A 14,601-nucleotide genomic window follows, 5' to 3' on the forward strand; every position below is an offset into this window, starting at 1 on the left:
TTATAATAATAACTCATTAATAAATTTTATTTAATTAAGTTTAGTAAAATACTAACTTCGTCGATATACTTTAAGCATTACAATGTATATGTTATTAATATATATATATACCGTTTTATTATTATAATGCCTCTTTAGTAAGGTTTATGAATTAATTATTACTCTTTTTATTATTTATAACTAAGATTAAAAACTAAGACTAATATTATTTAATTTTAATTACGAGTTTCGTGACTAATATAATTATTATTTAAGGCATTAAATAATTAATATTAATCATAATTAATTAAGTATTATTAAATTAGTTTAATATAAATATTAATAATATTTAATAAATATTATATTAATAATTATTATATTAATAATTATTATTTATTAAGAAAACTTAAACTTACGTTTAAATATATTTATAAGTTTAATATTAATATCGATATTATTTAATTTATATAATAAAGCTTATATTAATAATTATCTTTAATAAAACGATTTATACTTACTTTTTTTTTTTTTTTTAAAAGGTACAAAATAATAAAATAATAAAAAAGTAACTTATTAATTTTTTAATATAAATCCGTTAATCTTTTATAAATAATACTTTATTAAATACTTAATTTTATTAATTATAACTCGTCGATATTTAAAAATAAAAATAACACGTTTAATAAAAGATAACTTAACTAGAATTTCCGAGTTAATTATTTCTAAAATGAGAAATTAATTAAATCCGTTATAATATAAGTATAACGCCCCTCGGTTATATATAGTGTAATTACGTTATTGTAAATAACTTTTATAATATATACTTTTGGCTCGTTAACTTAATAATACGCTAAATTATTTTCATATTTTCCTTATTTTTAGTTTTTTTTTCTTTTTTTTTTCCTTATTTAAACTTTTAAATTAATTGCTTTAGATAACGCTATTATTTAATAATTAAAATTAAATTAAATATACATTTTTATTATTACTTATTAATTTAATTATAACTAAGACTAAGACTAAATTATAAAGGTATTTAAATAATTTAGTCTTAGTCACGGACTTTTTTTTTAAAAATAAATTAGTTTCATTAAGACTAAGATTAAATTAATCTTAGTCTTAGTTTTAATTTAATTATCTTTAATTCAATTAATTCTTAATCTTAATATATATATATATATATTATAAATATTAAAGTTATAAAAAAGAAAATATTATTATTAATACTTAATTTACAACGTATAATATATTTAATAAAGAGATTTAAATAAATATAAAATTAACTTAATAACTTTAACTTAAAGATCGTTATTATAAAGTATTAAAGTTATTATAATATAATATTAACGATTTATAAAACGTTTATGAAAGAAAATCCGTTCGTAAAGAAAAGATTAAAAGATTATATATAAGTTATATATAATAAATAACGAAATAAATAGTTACGATAATATTTTAAAACTTAAATTAAAAACATTAAACTTAATATATTCTTATTTAAAATTAAAACCTTTAAAATATATGTTAAATTAAAGTTATTATTTATCTCTTAATTATAAGCCTTATAATAAGCTTATAAGCTTTTTTCGTAAACTTATAAATAAATAAAAAGTATAAGTATAAGTTTAATAACTTAAATATTATTAACTAGTAACGACGAGTTATTCTTATAATTTTACATACCGTTATAAATTAATAACTTATTATAATAAATTATTAAAAACTATAAAGAAAAATACTATTTAAAAAAGTTTATTATATAAGCCTTATATTAATAAATAATTATATAGTTTACTTAACTTTTTTATTAAAAGTATAACTAGAATTTATTATTTTAATATATACTTATATATTTATAATGATATTTTAAAAACATTAAAAAAAATATTCTTATATTATAAACTAAAAAGAGATTTAAAAGCGCTTATAACGCGTTATAACCTTATATAAATTAAATACTTAATACGACTTAATAAAAATAGTAAAGGGTATTATTTAAGTAAAGTTATTAATAAAATAGTTGTTATAATTTATTATAATTTTATAAGTATTTATATAAAATACTTATAGTTATATTACTAAGTAAAAATAATAAAAAATAATAAACGAGGAAAACTATATAATTTTAAATTTTAAATTTTAAATTGTTACGAATGCAGGCCATGCATGCAACCTTAAGTGGCACAGCTGCGGGCACGCCATGTGGAGACAGCTGGAGCCTCAAACGGGCATGAGACAAAGGACCCAGGTCACGTGACGAACGTTGGATCACTGCCAAGAGAAGTGAGCCCTACTATAAGGATCACTTGGGATCACGGTGAGCCGACCGTGAGCCTCACTGCCAAGGACAGTGAGCCAGGACATCAGTGAAGGAATGAATGGATATAATAATGATCGGGATTCCTACTCTACATAGACAGTCATTACTTCAGTGATCAATCTAAGCATCTATCTTACCCATAGGTGAAGCTCACGCTTTGACGACTACACTTGTGAATCTCTTTGCTCAGTATATTCCGAAGGTCTATCTCTATAGCCTTCTATTCGTGGCTAGTATATCTTGTTAGCATAAACCCCCTTGCATTATATTATTTGTGGTTGTGCAACCCGATAGTATAATCGTCACGAAAATTTTATTATAATGTTATTATTCTTTAAAAGGTTTTTAACATATATAAAATATGTAATAAGCTTAGTCCTTGTTCTTAATTATAACCGTAATAATTATCTTTGTTTATTATTTTAACTATCGAATATGGGTCCAAAAGCAGGAATTCCTATTAGCTCTAAATTATATACAAGCCTCTTTGTTACCCCGGGGTTGCTAATAACGATCACAGCCTCTGCTTGGAACTCCCCAGCCATTTCACGAACCATAGCTAGCATGTCCACCCTTCCGTATACATTTGTGTCCAGTATGATAGGATTCGCATCCAACCGCCGGACAAGATCGAGTGTGCGTTTTCCATAGGTCTGAAGAGGGCTGCGGGTTTGCCAAACGACACGCATTGCAGGCATTTGATCATAGCCAATGAAAGATAAGCAAGGGCCTATTCCGGAGCCAGTGGTGACGACCAGTATTCTCTTGAAGAGCTTCATCGCGTATGCAACTCCATGTACAGGTACGGCTCGGACCCACAGCCTCGTCGGCTCATCATGGATTACTGATTTTGTCCAATCGCCTGCATTTGAGACGAGGCAAGAGAAGTTGTACCCGGGCTCGTCAAATCGATCGGTAAAACTCGCAAAGCTGTGCCAGTCCCTGAGAGGGTGCCTCGCAAGAGATAACCCTCTTCCCCAGGCTGTTTCACAGTGTCGAAAATGGAGTCGTGTTGCATGACTTGAGAGTTTTTCTGATTTGACCTCGACGTGGCGCAGCATCGTCCAAGGCCAAATGGCCGCGACTGTGGCGACAAGCAAGAACCAAAAGGTCGGAAAGGTTAGGAGATAGATGCACATTGACGAAGCAGATCCCTGGACAACCTCATTCTGTGCCTGGAGAAGGAGCGCAACCCAGAGGAGTACCAGCGCGACCCAACCACCAAACCTGTGAGTGAGTTCGAAGATATCATGGTATCTGCGGCGAATGTATGGGTGGGCTACAGTGGCGACCACTATCAGAACAAATGTGATTGATATCGAGGTGGTAAAGATGGCTGCTGGTAGCACCCTATTTCGTGGTCCCGTGGGCGACAAGAGTACGAAGGAGAACAGGATAACGAATACCACCATCCAGACGCAGCTGGCAATACCGGTGCCTTTGTGGACGCCACCAAAGTGATAAATCTTGGCTGCTCGTCGTCGTATCCACAGTGGTGCGGACCGAGGAATGGCTCCAAATACCATAAATAATCCGTTGATGATTAGCGGTGATCGTATTGCCGTGCACACCATGGCATTTCCAGCCGCCATGTTGATGCATAAGGTGCCAAGATCGTGTACAGTACTCTGCATATTCGCACCATCAAGAAAACGTGCCACCAGAACAGAAACGAGAGGGATTGTGTTCATGGCAATCACTATGCAAAGAAGCCGACAGTGTACATCGCAGAGTCCAAAGCGTGTTCTCGACAGCCATCTCTCTCCCCGGCTTGAGGGGTCAAGGTGAGGCTCTGTTCTGGGCGCCAATGTGACATCAACACGTTCAGCACCCTTGGTCTCTATCGAACCGTGTGCCTCGACGTCAAACACCGTGACTGAGCTGTTGGCCGACGCGCCATGGCCAGCGAGTTGATTGTTGTCCATAAGTAAAGACTGTCAGGATGTGCTGAATAATTTGTGGGGTGATTGGTTCCAGTATATTTGATCGCAGTAGAGACGTGGAAATCTTATGTTCTGACTTCGTGTTATGAACAATTTCAGATTCCAGGTGTCGTAAGCTGAGACAGCAGAGACTTCCGCCTGATTTTCGACGCTGGACGGTTTAGCAGAAAGCTTGAATAGATTGTTGTTCGAATATGGCTTGCCCAATGCAGTACAACTGCAGCCTAGTAGAGTGCTTTTGAACTTATCACCGAAGTTTTGCGTTCTGGTCCACTGGTGACTCCGAACCACAGACTAAAGCATAAACAGCACAAGCACCAATAATGGTGGTATCGGACGCCGAGAACGTGGAAGATTCCACACTAGGCTGGGGGAGATGTGAAAGATGTGCTAGACGGAGCGGTATATCGACAGCGGAGGCCACTCAATGACAATTGAGATTTCGTCGACTCCTGTTGGGCATACTTTGGTTTTTGGTATTAAGCTACTCAACCTATCGCACCACCCGAGAGAACCATGACGTGGTTATATAAGTCCGGCGAGAAATATGCTTCGTGACTGTCTGCGCACATATCGGACCTGGTGGTAGATGACCGAGATTCTAGAACAAAACCAAATAATCAAAAATTAACCAAGCCACTCCGTGATTTAACTTTTCTTGGTTTTTCTGCACTTGTCAGGCATCTCTACAAAAATTTCCGAGACTTCTCCTGAAACGGCACAAGCCCGACTGGCCAATACACGTGCAGAAGCAAGACTTCCACACTGCTAAAGTTATTCGGCGGATGATCCTGATTGCAACCAGTCCTTTTGGCGTGAGAAAACAAACACGTTCAAATGTTATTACTGCTGTGATATTGGACAAGATTGCTTCATGAGTGTGCTTTGGGATCGTGGTCCCAGCAGGCTGGATAGTAGCGTGTTGCTTAGCTCTGCGCCACCATAATATGCATTACTATGGTACTGCACATCACCCGGTGCCTGACAATGCAGGATATAGTTCCGGCTGAGTGGGATATGCAACCTTAAAGCGCCACAACGCCGACAATCTTAGATCTATCGGAGAGGTGAGAATTTTCATCGATGCCGAGCCCCTCGCAAAGCAATGCATACATTGCTAAAAACCACCGTCGTGGCGCGCGGACTTCAGCTTGAGACTAGCCGGCCTCCCTTGCACCGGCAGTGCTTTTGCCACTTGCTATTTCAATCGCCTTGCGTATGACTGCGGGATTGCATGCAGCAACTCGGGGAAAGGCAGCCGAAGCACCGCAAATCACGCCCCTGAACTTTACTCATGGTGTCACAATTTTGCAAGCTTTCAGGTCCTGGAGCCAACCAAACCTAAGCATTCACACCATTGAAGCGTTTTTGGAGAAAACGACATTCATGGATGACGCACATCCAGTTATTAGATTTAGGTGTGCGGCTCTCTAAGTAACGTGGAAAAGGAATCGTGTGTAGACAATGTCTTGAGATCCCTCGTATTCTAGGATTCAGTAATGCCAGGAAATGAGAAAGCAAGAGCAGCAGTTTGTGGTGGTTCCTTTTTTTGTTGGACATAATGCCACTCATAATTACCAGCCAGTAGACTTGATCGTCGTTCTGCCACGAATTCGAACGCACTGCTCAACACTTGGAAAGCGAAGTTTCTCCCGTGTATCATGGATGAGGCTTTCAGCATCGAAGAGCTCCGTGCTCCCTTTCAAGATGTTGTCTCCTTTGCCTTCGAGACGGAGAAGATATACGACAACGAGCAGCCGCTATATATAAATGCGGATGATCCCCATCAGTTCCTCAGCTACAACCTAACACGGCGGTATGTGCGGCAGATGGTGGCAGGATTAAAGGCTATTGGGCTCCGAGACGGCGACACGATTCTCGTACACCTGTTCAACAACGTAAGTCATAGTCCATGCTGGGTTAGAACGTAGAACCGAGAGGAAATGACGAAATGTTGACACAAGTCCACAGTACAAATACGCACCTTTGTTTTTGGCTATTGTTGGAGCCGGAGGAGTATTCTGTGCAACCAACCCCAGTTTGAGGAGCGAAATGACAAATATCGTCCACCTCGCGCAGCCTCGATTCATCATAACCACGTCGGATTTGTTGGCGAGCCTGCAGAACTGGATACCAAATATCGAACTCGACCGCATCATCCTTTTCGATTCGCAGCAACCGGGAGAATTGCGTGGCAGAGCTACAAGGGCCGAGATAGGTTCATTGAAGCCGATCTGCTCGCTGCTGTGCCACGGCGAAAGAGATTGGAAGAGGATACGAGACGAGGAGCAGGCGAAGAAGACACCAGCATCGTACTTCTTAACGTCCGGCACAACTGGCTGTCCGAAGCTGGCCCTGTTATCGCACTATTCTATGGTTGCGCATTTCAGCCAGATACACCAAGAAGTGCCTTACGATGTCGTGAGGCTGGCTTGCCTGCCGCTGTTCCATATATTTGGCAGTGCTTGGGCTCTAGCCTTGACCATTCGCCATGGCGAGCCCTTGTATGTCATGCCCAAGTTTGACATGGGAAAATACTTGGAATATGTCAGCGAATACAACATCACGGAAAGTTTCTTGGCACCCCCAGTTGTAGCACGCATCAAACAGCTCGACTCATCCTTGACGCGCAGCCGCCTAGCTTCCCTGCGATTTGTAGGCGTGGGTGGTGCACCTATCACCGCCGGACACATGCACGAGTTTAAATCAATGTTACATGACGATGCCACCCTGAGTGGTGTATACGGTGCGACAGAGCTAGGAACAGCCTGCATGTTCCGATATGGGGAGAACGACGAGTCCGGTGCCGTGGGCCGCCCCCTTCCCGGCGTAAAGGTGGACATACGCCGTGTTGTACCGGACGACGGGTGTCCTAGGACACTTGTCGAGCGTCCCATTGCCGAGGGAGAGGTCGTCGTCTCAGCGGCATCGCACATGATGGGTTACAAAAACAGTGCGGAAAGCCCTCATACCGACGTAGAGTGGTATCGTACGGGTGATTTAGGCTACATGAGAGATGGGAAGCTTTATATATCCGGGAGAGCTAAGGAGATTATGAAGGTGAATGGGTAAGTTGTTCCACTGTCCGCCGAGCGCGGTCCATGTGTACGGTAACCTTAGACGCAAGCAGGTTCCAAGTGTCGCCAACCGAGATAGAAGCGACCCTCCTCCGGCATCCGGATATCAGCGACTGTGCTGTAACCAAGGTCGTGCGCGACAGAGCAGAGATGCCGCGGGCGTACGTGGTGCGACGTATGCGGACTGTTTCGGCAGCCGAGGTCATTGAGTTCTCGCGGAGGCAGCTGGTGAGCTACAAGGCCTTGACTGGTGGGGTCGTTTTCATCGCCAAGATCCCCAGACTTCCGAGCGGCAAGATTCAACGGCACAAGCTCGGCGAGATGCCATTGGAGAGTGATCTCGACAGAGGTGTGTTGGGCGCATGGCACCCATGGGTGTCGATCATGAACACCTTTGAGCGCTTTCTGGATCAAGCACTCAAGACTTCAGCCAGCAGATGGATGGCGAAGTTGTTCGACCACGGCTCAAACGTACGAAAGAAGGCCTACAAAGCTACTGCATAGTAGTTCCTAAGAGACATGGAAAATCATTTGTAATGCTACCATGGGATGCCAAGAATGCGCGCAGTCGTTACTTTTTCTCATGTATTTGATATATTGGCGGAAGGAGTTACACGTTGTCTCAGTGCCATATCAAGCGCACCAGGCGCCGGTGGATGCGATCACTCGATGACGAATATATACATGGCTAATTTCGTCGTCAGCTACGGCGGCACGTTGCTTCCTCATGGGGGGGGGGGGGGGGAGCAGAATGTGGTCGCTTCCCGCCGCTTTTAATTTATTTGGAACCCAAGGTCCGAATTTGTCCATGTTCTTTTGTCTTCTTGCACCAAACAAGTTCCCTCACGAATACCTAGACGGCTATACCTAGACGACCTCTGGTCAAAATATCTCTTCTCGCCGACGCTATATTCCCGTAGAACTTGAACACGTGAGAGTTTTGGTATGCAGCTCAACAGCAGCACGGCCTCTGTCCTCGTACTCGTTGCTGGCATGAGCAGTGTCGTGACACCTCACAGACTAGGCACCATACCGGGCGGTCATGGCTAGCATCCCACCAAGGCGAGTAGCAGGCCCTGACGAACCGGACAACGACTTCTGCTTGCCCCGGCATACATCGAAGTTCTGTTCATATCATCCGGCTCTTACCTAGCGATTTCTCGTGCATTCACTGACATGCCCCCTCGGCCGCAGGTTTACCCGCCAATCTGTAATATCCCCGACTACGACTGGGGCGCCGACGAACTCGTGGATAGCGTGATTGCGCAACTGCGATCACGTGGCCGGAGCTGCCAGGCCAGTTCAGGACCGCGGGTGTGCACGCAGCTCGTCTGTGAGGACCCGGGAGTGGCCGTCTTCCTAGTAAGCAATTTCTGGTTCCAAACTGCTACCGAAATGCTCAAAATAGGTGGAAGAAGAAAAAGTGAAAAGAAAAAAGCCTGTACTGACTTGGGAAAAAATCTGGCCGCAGTGTAACGACCTGGACCACGAATTGCAGATTGACTGCGAGACGGTGGCCGACTATGCGCAGGATATCAAGGACCGGTGCGACAACTCCCCGCTGACAGCGGCGTCGGATACGCAAGGACAGGAGTTCGATATCGAGGGTTGGAGCGTGATTGTCGGAGGGCACGACGGCTGTGCTGTGTGAGGGTGGCCTCGGGGTACTGTAGGGATGTACAAATTACGGGCTACCCAAGCGTCTGTGTTGGCGATGGACGAGGTCTAAGCACGGGGCAATACTATGCGTACACTTGGCACTCGGCGGGTTCCTTCGGGTTCCTCCTTGCACATCAACTCACCGACATGTGTAATTCAGGTCGACAGGCTCAAGCTACAGGCGGTAGGATTGGTCAAGATGCAAGAGTTTTATATACTTCTGGATAGGGGCAATGATAAGCCAGGACGCCCGGGTCTTGGGCACCATCCTTCTACTACACATATGATACAGTCCTTCCCAGTAACCGAGGGATAACGAGACGTACACGGTATACAATTTCGCCACAGCCGGCAGATTCCAAAAAGCTATCCCGGCATCCGAGGCGACATGAAGAGACACGTCTATGCTTGTGCCTGTGCCCTGTGCCTGTTGCCTGGTGGAGTCTTACCAGAACCAACCCTTCTTCTTCTCGGCTGCGTCGAGACCGAGCTGGTCCAGGGGGCCACCCTGCCTTTGGTGCTGCTTTTCGGCCTCGAAGGCGGCCTTTGCCTTGTCCTTCAACGCGTCTCCCTTCTCGCCCAAGGCATGTGCAGCAGCGCTGGTGCGGCCCTGGTCTGGCGAGGCCGCATCGTGTTCCCTCTCGAAGCCCAGATGGGCGGGAGCAGCTGCGGTATCCTCGTCCTTCAAACCGCCGAATAGCCAGCCGGTGAGACCCTTCTTCCGGGGGGCCTCTACATGATCGGCGGGGCTGAGCGAGGTGTCTTGCAGGGATTCGCCCGGCCACACTGTCCTCTCGGCCTCGGATGTGGTGGTGGTGGTGGCGGCGGCGGCCATGGATGACAGGGTCTTGGGAGCGTGCAGTAAGTTTGGCAGCTCAAGGCCGGCCTTCTTTGCCTTGTCGGTAGCATCTTCTACGAGGGCAATCTGTTCCTCGGTAGCGGAACCAGTCATGTAAGCTAGACGGGCGGCTTCGAGACTGCCCGTCTGCAATTGCTGCTGCAGGGCGAAGAACTCGTTGCGGCGGTTTCGGTTATAGACCATCATGTCTACGGTAGCATATACTGTGACGAGGAGAGCGAGCCCTGGAAGGAGGATGGGGGGGTTAGAGTGCAGCGACGGCCGGGGGGGTGAGGCGACATACCACTGAAGCCTATTAATCCCATGACGGTATATCTATGCGCTGCGTCCATGTACCTCCTGGAGTTGCTGATGACCTTGTCCATCCGCGAGACCTCATGGTTCCGTGCTGCCAGATGCGCAGCCCTTAATCTCCGTACTCTCTCGTCCAGCGACTCGGGCTTGTGGCCATGTCCTTGTCCATGAGCTCCGGCGAGCGCAGCTGCAGAGGCTGAAGCCGAAGCTGAGGCAGGGGCGGGCCTCCTCGGCGGCTGCGGAGCAGAGGCGGAGGCGGAGGCTGTCCTCGGTTGTGCTTTCGGCAGCGATGAGGAAGACGGGGCGGTAGTAGTAGATGTTGTTGTGGTTGCTGTAGACTGTGTGCCGCCGACAACTTTCCGGGCCTTTGAATTGGCATGTGGTGTGTTGGAGGTGAAGCGCGTGGCGTCGGCGACGCTGCGAGGGCTACTGTCTGCGGCCATTGGGACGGTCCAGAGTCACAGCCAGAGTCGGAGTGGAGGTGGACGTTGGATCAGAATGGTGATTGCGCAGGCATTCGCCGGAGCTGGGTGACTGGGCTACTGGAGGGTCAAACAACAAATATCGTGTCGTTTGGGGATTTGAGCTCCAAAGCCTCAGCCAAACGGGAAATCAGGAGATCAATGGATAATTTTTGGCCAATGAGCTAAACCAACCTTGGCCAAAGGTGAGAACGAACACACCAAGGAGGGGGGGGGAGCGCGACCCATAGTTATAATTGATACTGGAACTACTCGATACTTGAAAGTAAACTAGCCTTAGTCTAAACTAAAGTCGAGTTCGATTCCTAGGTCAATGTTATGCAGGTCAGTGCAGTGCAGTGCAGTGCTACAGCGCCGTGCTGTGCTAAAAGTCGTAGCACTCGGTACTGTACTAACGTCACCTAGTTACAAAGTATTGTGGTAGCGGGGGGCGAGAGCGCTAGGGGGGGTGGGGGTTGATCCGGCCCGCCGTCCATTCTTTTTCACAACCCCCAAGATATTCCGCATTGTTCTAGGGGCCCCAAGTCCTGCATACTGTCTGTGTATGTAAAATGCCAAAGCTCTATAGCACCCCCCATCTTTCGCTGCAGTAGAAAGAAAGCATGTACACTCCATGCAAGACTACTACGAAACATACACGGGCAGGCAATAATCACTCAAGCTCCGCTGATAAGGGGCTTGGCAGTATAGCCATACCTCAAATTCCCGTTTCACATACGCTCTAAACACAAAACGGTTAATAATAGTAGTTGCCGGGTAACTTATGTGCAAGATTAAGTATATACTAGAATCGTTCAAACGAACATGGTGCGCAGTTGACCAAAAGAAATTAGAAAATAGAACATGAAAACCCTCCTTTTGGTAAGCGATACCGACTCTGCCCCCCACGCTACAGGCACTGGCTGTAAAAGTCGTTCTGTTTCGTACATACATATGGCGAAACACAAGTCGTCGCTCCTGTCCAGCCGCTTCCTCCACATTGCGCCTACGTGACAGAGTCAGCTCCCCGTACATTCAAGAGCAGATGGAACAAATCTGGGCAAGTGTCAACTACTCACATAGTGCTGTGCTACAGCAGTCGATGTCGACGATGCCGCAGTGCTTGTGGACGTGCTTGTTCGCACCGTCGTCGAGGCTGTCGTTGATGTCGACCGCACGGTGCTCGAGGCCGACGTGGTCGTCGTCGTTTTGATCGTAGTCGACGTGGCAACCGACGAAGACGTGGTGGTCTTCAACGTGGTCGACGTTGACGACCCCCCACTACCGCTGACGGCTCCTTGCGCCCAGAACACACCGCGGCCGTTGGTGCCGACATACACTTGCCCGGCGGTGCTGCCGCTTCCCGCGAGCTTGCAGCTGTCGATGGCACCAAACCCCTGGCTGCTTCCTTGGATGTCGGTCCACGTGGCGCCGCTGTCGGCACTCGCATAAAGTCGAGCACCTGCAGACCCCGTACCAAACGCATACACATTCCAGGTGCTGCCGGAACCAACACCAAGCGCGATCTGGTATGTGTTTGTCAGCGCCGTCGAGGTCTGGGTGAACGATGCGCCGAAATTGGTCGAGTGGAAGATACCGATGTCTGTCGACACCCAGACGTCACCAGCGGTGGCAGCGCTCACAACGATGTCGCGGATAGCGGTGGCACTTCCAAGCCCACCACCCGCCGCAAAAGTCGAACCCGTGTCTTTGCTTACGTAAAATTTTGCTGAAGACCCGGCGTAAAAGTACGTGTTGTTTTTCTTGTCCGACGCAATCACGGCGCCAGACGGTACGCTAGAGACCGCCGCGAAGGTGCTCTGATACTGGGAGCGCAGCACACCGTTGGAGGATGACGACCACAGGATGGTATCAGCATTGGCAGAGTACGCGACCGTTCCGCCGTATGTAGCCGTGTCTGCGCCGTAGTTGATGTTCCAAGTCGATCCGCCGTCGGTAGAAACGGCCACCTGCTGAGTACCTGCTACGTTGCCGACTCGGACGACATTGGCCACCGAGTTTCCCGCATAATCGACACCAGTGGACGATGACCACTCGGGGTTCACCCAGTTGGTTTTCGGCGAGGTGCCAAGATCACTCTTGGTTTTGAAAGTAAAGCCGTTCTCATCGTAGATGGCTGCCAGAAGTTCGCTGCCCCCAGGGGCCGAAGCGAGGCCTTGGACAGCAAACTCTTCGATGCCGTCGGCAAGTGCCTGGATGGATATGTTGTGGACCGTGTCCCATTTGGTCAGGTCGTGCCCACCGTAGATCGTCAGTCCAGTACCGTACAGCCAGTGGTCGCTGTCGTGGGGGTCGATTTCTAGAGCCTCCACCATCCAGCCAAGCTTCTTGGTGTCGACGTCCACAAAACCCGTCTTAATCCAGGGAGCAAGCGGTGTCTTGTTGCTGTTAGTACCTTTCTGATTCGTGCCATCGGGCGAGTGAGTGAGTGAGTGAGTGAACAAACTTACAGTGAGTCCATAATAATAGGCCATATTGGGGTAGCTAGTCCATGCCCAGAGCGTACTCCAGGTTGCTCCCGAATCAGTGGAGCGAAATATCTGCTGATCGGGATACCATGAGTTCAGGCTCGATACCACGAGCGTACCAGGGTTCTGCATGTCCAAACCGATACCTCCGAAACCAAAGTAAAGATCAGAGCCGGAGACGGGGGTAATGTCCTTCCAAGTACCGTTTGTAATGTCATATCGGTAGATGGCACCAGAGGTACCATCGTACGGGCCAGTTCCGTCCGTGTATGTGATATATAACGCCTTCTCGCCGGGCTGGAGTTTCCCCTTGTGTGGAAAATACTTGACGGGTTGTCCAGCGGCAGCGGACCATGTACTTCCAGCATCGTTGCTGACATAGACACTCGCGGTCGTGTTGTCAGCAACACCGACAAAGATGCGCGATGTAGCACCACTGGTCGTCCCCGAGGTAGAGTCGAAGGTGACCCAATTCAGGCCTTGGATATCGTTGTTGTAACCGGTGGTGTCGCTGGGATTTGGTGCGAATGTTCCAACCGCCGTGAACGAGGACACCTTGGCGAAAGTGACACCACCATCGGTGGACTTCCACAGCCCGTTGCCCGATCGGGCTCCGAAGTAGATGATCTTGGAGTTGGCCGGGTCTACAGCTAAACGCTCGCCGTTTCCACGGCCAGGCATGTTGCCGCCAACCTTGAAGCTCAGACTGGTGGACGACCATGTGGCTCCCCGATCAGATGAGCGGATGATGGCACCGTTGCTAGGATCCCAGCTGTTAGTGTACATGCCCACCGCGGCGTACACCTTCTGGTCGTCCTGAGGATCAAGCGCAATGGCATCAATGCCCCAGTTATGCCAGTTGGCATTATCGGTGATGCTATCGGTGATGGCGGTCCACGAGTCGTCCGAGTTCAGACGATAGATGCCGCCAATGTCGGTTCGGGCATATGCCACGCCTTCTGTCTTGGGGTGGAACACGATGCCGGGCGTAAATCCACCGCCGCCACCGATCTTGACGTTCTGCCAAGTGAAAGCGGCACGGATTGGCCCAGCCGTCGCTGCAAGCAGCAGAGAAAGGCAAGACAGACCCCTCATGGTGTTGGATGCCAGAAGGTCAACAAGAGAGAGTTCTTCAAGTGGCAATTGTTCCTAGCCTTCCTCACCTTTAACCAACCCGGTGCGACATCCTCACAGCTCTTATATTGGTCTCGCCTCGTGAAGCCCTCTGAATATGCCTCCAATAGGATGGCTTGGCATTTGCCCTGCGGCCACGTTATCCGTTTCCAGGAACTCGCGCATCTCGCTACGCATCTCTGCATGGTTTCGTGGAAACTCACATACCAGGACTCGTGAGTCTGAGGAAGTCCAGGAGATGAAAGGATACATGGCGCCATATTGATCGTGAGCTGGGATTTCTCCGCGAATGGCAGACCCCTGTTCCGGATTGACGTCGCTCGCGAGCCGCACAGTCTAGACCCCATCGGCCATCATGGAACGTGGTACTCCGCGCGATTCGGGAG

At 47.1% G+C, this 14,601-nt stretch overlaps 6 protein-coding genes across 6 annotated transcripts; 2 read left to right on the forward strand and 4 right to left on the reverse strand.

The window, feature by feature from the left end:
• Window positions 1-2,721: 2,721 nt before the first annotated feature.
• BKA67DRAFT_527335 (uncharacterized protein) lies at window positions 2,722-3,933 on the reverse strand (the record flags this gene model as incomplete). Its single annotated transcript, XM_046098844.1, has 1 exon — window positions 2,722-3,933. One exon carries the CDS (start codon window positions 3,931-3,933, stop codon window positions 2,722-2,724), a length of 1,212 nt encoding a protein of 403 aa, XP_045951418.1.
• Window positions 3,934-5,903: 1,970 nt separating this feature from the next.
• Window positions 5,904-7,823, forward strand: BKA67DRAFT_541903 (uncharacterized protein; the record flags this gene model as incomplete). Its single annotated transcript, XM_046101014.1, has 3 exons — window positions 5,904-6,140; window positions 6,214-7,310; window positions 7,373-7,823. The coding sequence occupies 3 exons, from the start codon at window positions 5,904-5,906 to the stop codon at window positions 7,821-7,823; spliced, it is 1,785 nt and encodes a 594-aa protein (XP_045951419.1).
• Window positions 7,824-8,065: 242 nt separating this feature from the next.
• Window positions 8,066-9,178, forward strand: BKA67DRAFT_586439 (uncharacterized protein). The gene is made up of 2 exons (XM_046104251.1): window positions 8,066-8,674; window positions 8,769-9,178. The coding sequence occupies exons 1-2, from the start codon at window positions 8,496-8,498 to the stop codon at window positions 8,968-8,970; spliced, it is 381 nt and encodes a 126-aa protein (XP_045951420.1). The 5' UTR covers window positions 8,066-8,495; the 3' UTR covers window positions 8,971-9,178.
• Window positions 9,179-9,359: 181 nt separating this feature from the next.
• BKA67DRAFT_124588 (uncharacterized protein) lies at window positions 9,360-10,266 on the reverse strand. The gene has a single exon (XM_046094960.1). It carries the CDS (start codon window positions 10,021-10,023, stop codon window positions 9,424-9,426), a length of 600 nt encoding a protein of 199 aa, XP_045951421.1. The 5' UTR covers window positions 10,024-10,266; the 3' UTR covers window positions 9,360-9,423.
• On the reverse strand, window positions 9,806-10,876 carry BKA67DRAFT_586443 (uncharacterized protein). The gene has a single exon (XM_046104252.1). The coding sequence runs from the start codon at window positions 10,572-10,574 to the stop codon at window positions 10,026-10,028; it is 549 nt and encodes a 182-aa protein (XP_045951422.1). The 5' UTR covers window positions 10,575-10,876; the 3' UTR covers window positions 9,806-10,025.
• Window positions 10,877-11,502: 626 nt separating this feature from the next.
• BKA67DRAFT_527765 (family 74 glycoside hydrolase) lies at window positions 11,503-14,176 on the reverse strand (the record flags this gene model as incomplete). Its single annotated transcript, XM_046098894.1, has 3 exons — window positions 11,503-11,598; window positions 11,672-12,991; window positions 13,064-14,176. The coding sequence occupies 3 exons, from the start codon at window positions 14,174-14,176 to the stop codon at window positions 11,503-11,505; spliced, it is 2,529 nt and encodes an 842-aa protein (XP_045951423.1).
• Between the last annotated feature and the right edge of the window lie 425 nt (window positions 14,177-14,601).

This window comes from Truncatella angustata (assembly GCF_020726525.1).
Source record: "Truncatella angustata strain MPI-SDFR-AT-0073 chromosome Unknown BKA67scaffold_12, whole genome shotgun sequence".
Taxonomy (NCBI): domain Eukaryota; kingdom Fungi; phylum Ascomycota; class Sordariomycetes; order Amphisphaeriales; family Sporocadaceae; genus Truncatella; species Truncatella angustata.

Coding starts and splice junctions, on each gene's coding strand:
- BKA67DRAFT_586439 (XM_046104251.1), top strand. CDS start 8,496: ATGCCCCCTCGGCCGCAGGTTTACCCGCCAATCTGTAATATCCCCGAC. Junction 8,675..8,768: donor GAGGACCCGGGAGTGGCCGT/CTTCCTAGTAAG, acceptor GCCTGTACTGAC/TTGGGAAAAAATCTGGCCGC.
- BKA67DRAFT_124588 (XM_046094960.1), bottom strand. CDS start 10,023: ATGATGGTCTATAACCGAAACCGCCGCAACGAGTTCTTCGCCCTGCAG.
- BKA67DRAFT_586443 (XM_046104252.1), bottom strand. CDS start 10,574: ATGGCCGCAGACAGTAGCCCTCGCAGCGTCGCCGACGCCACGCGCTTC.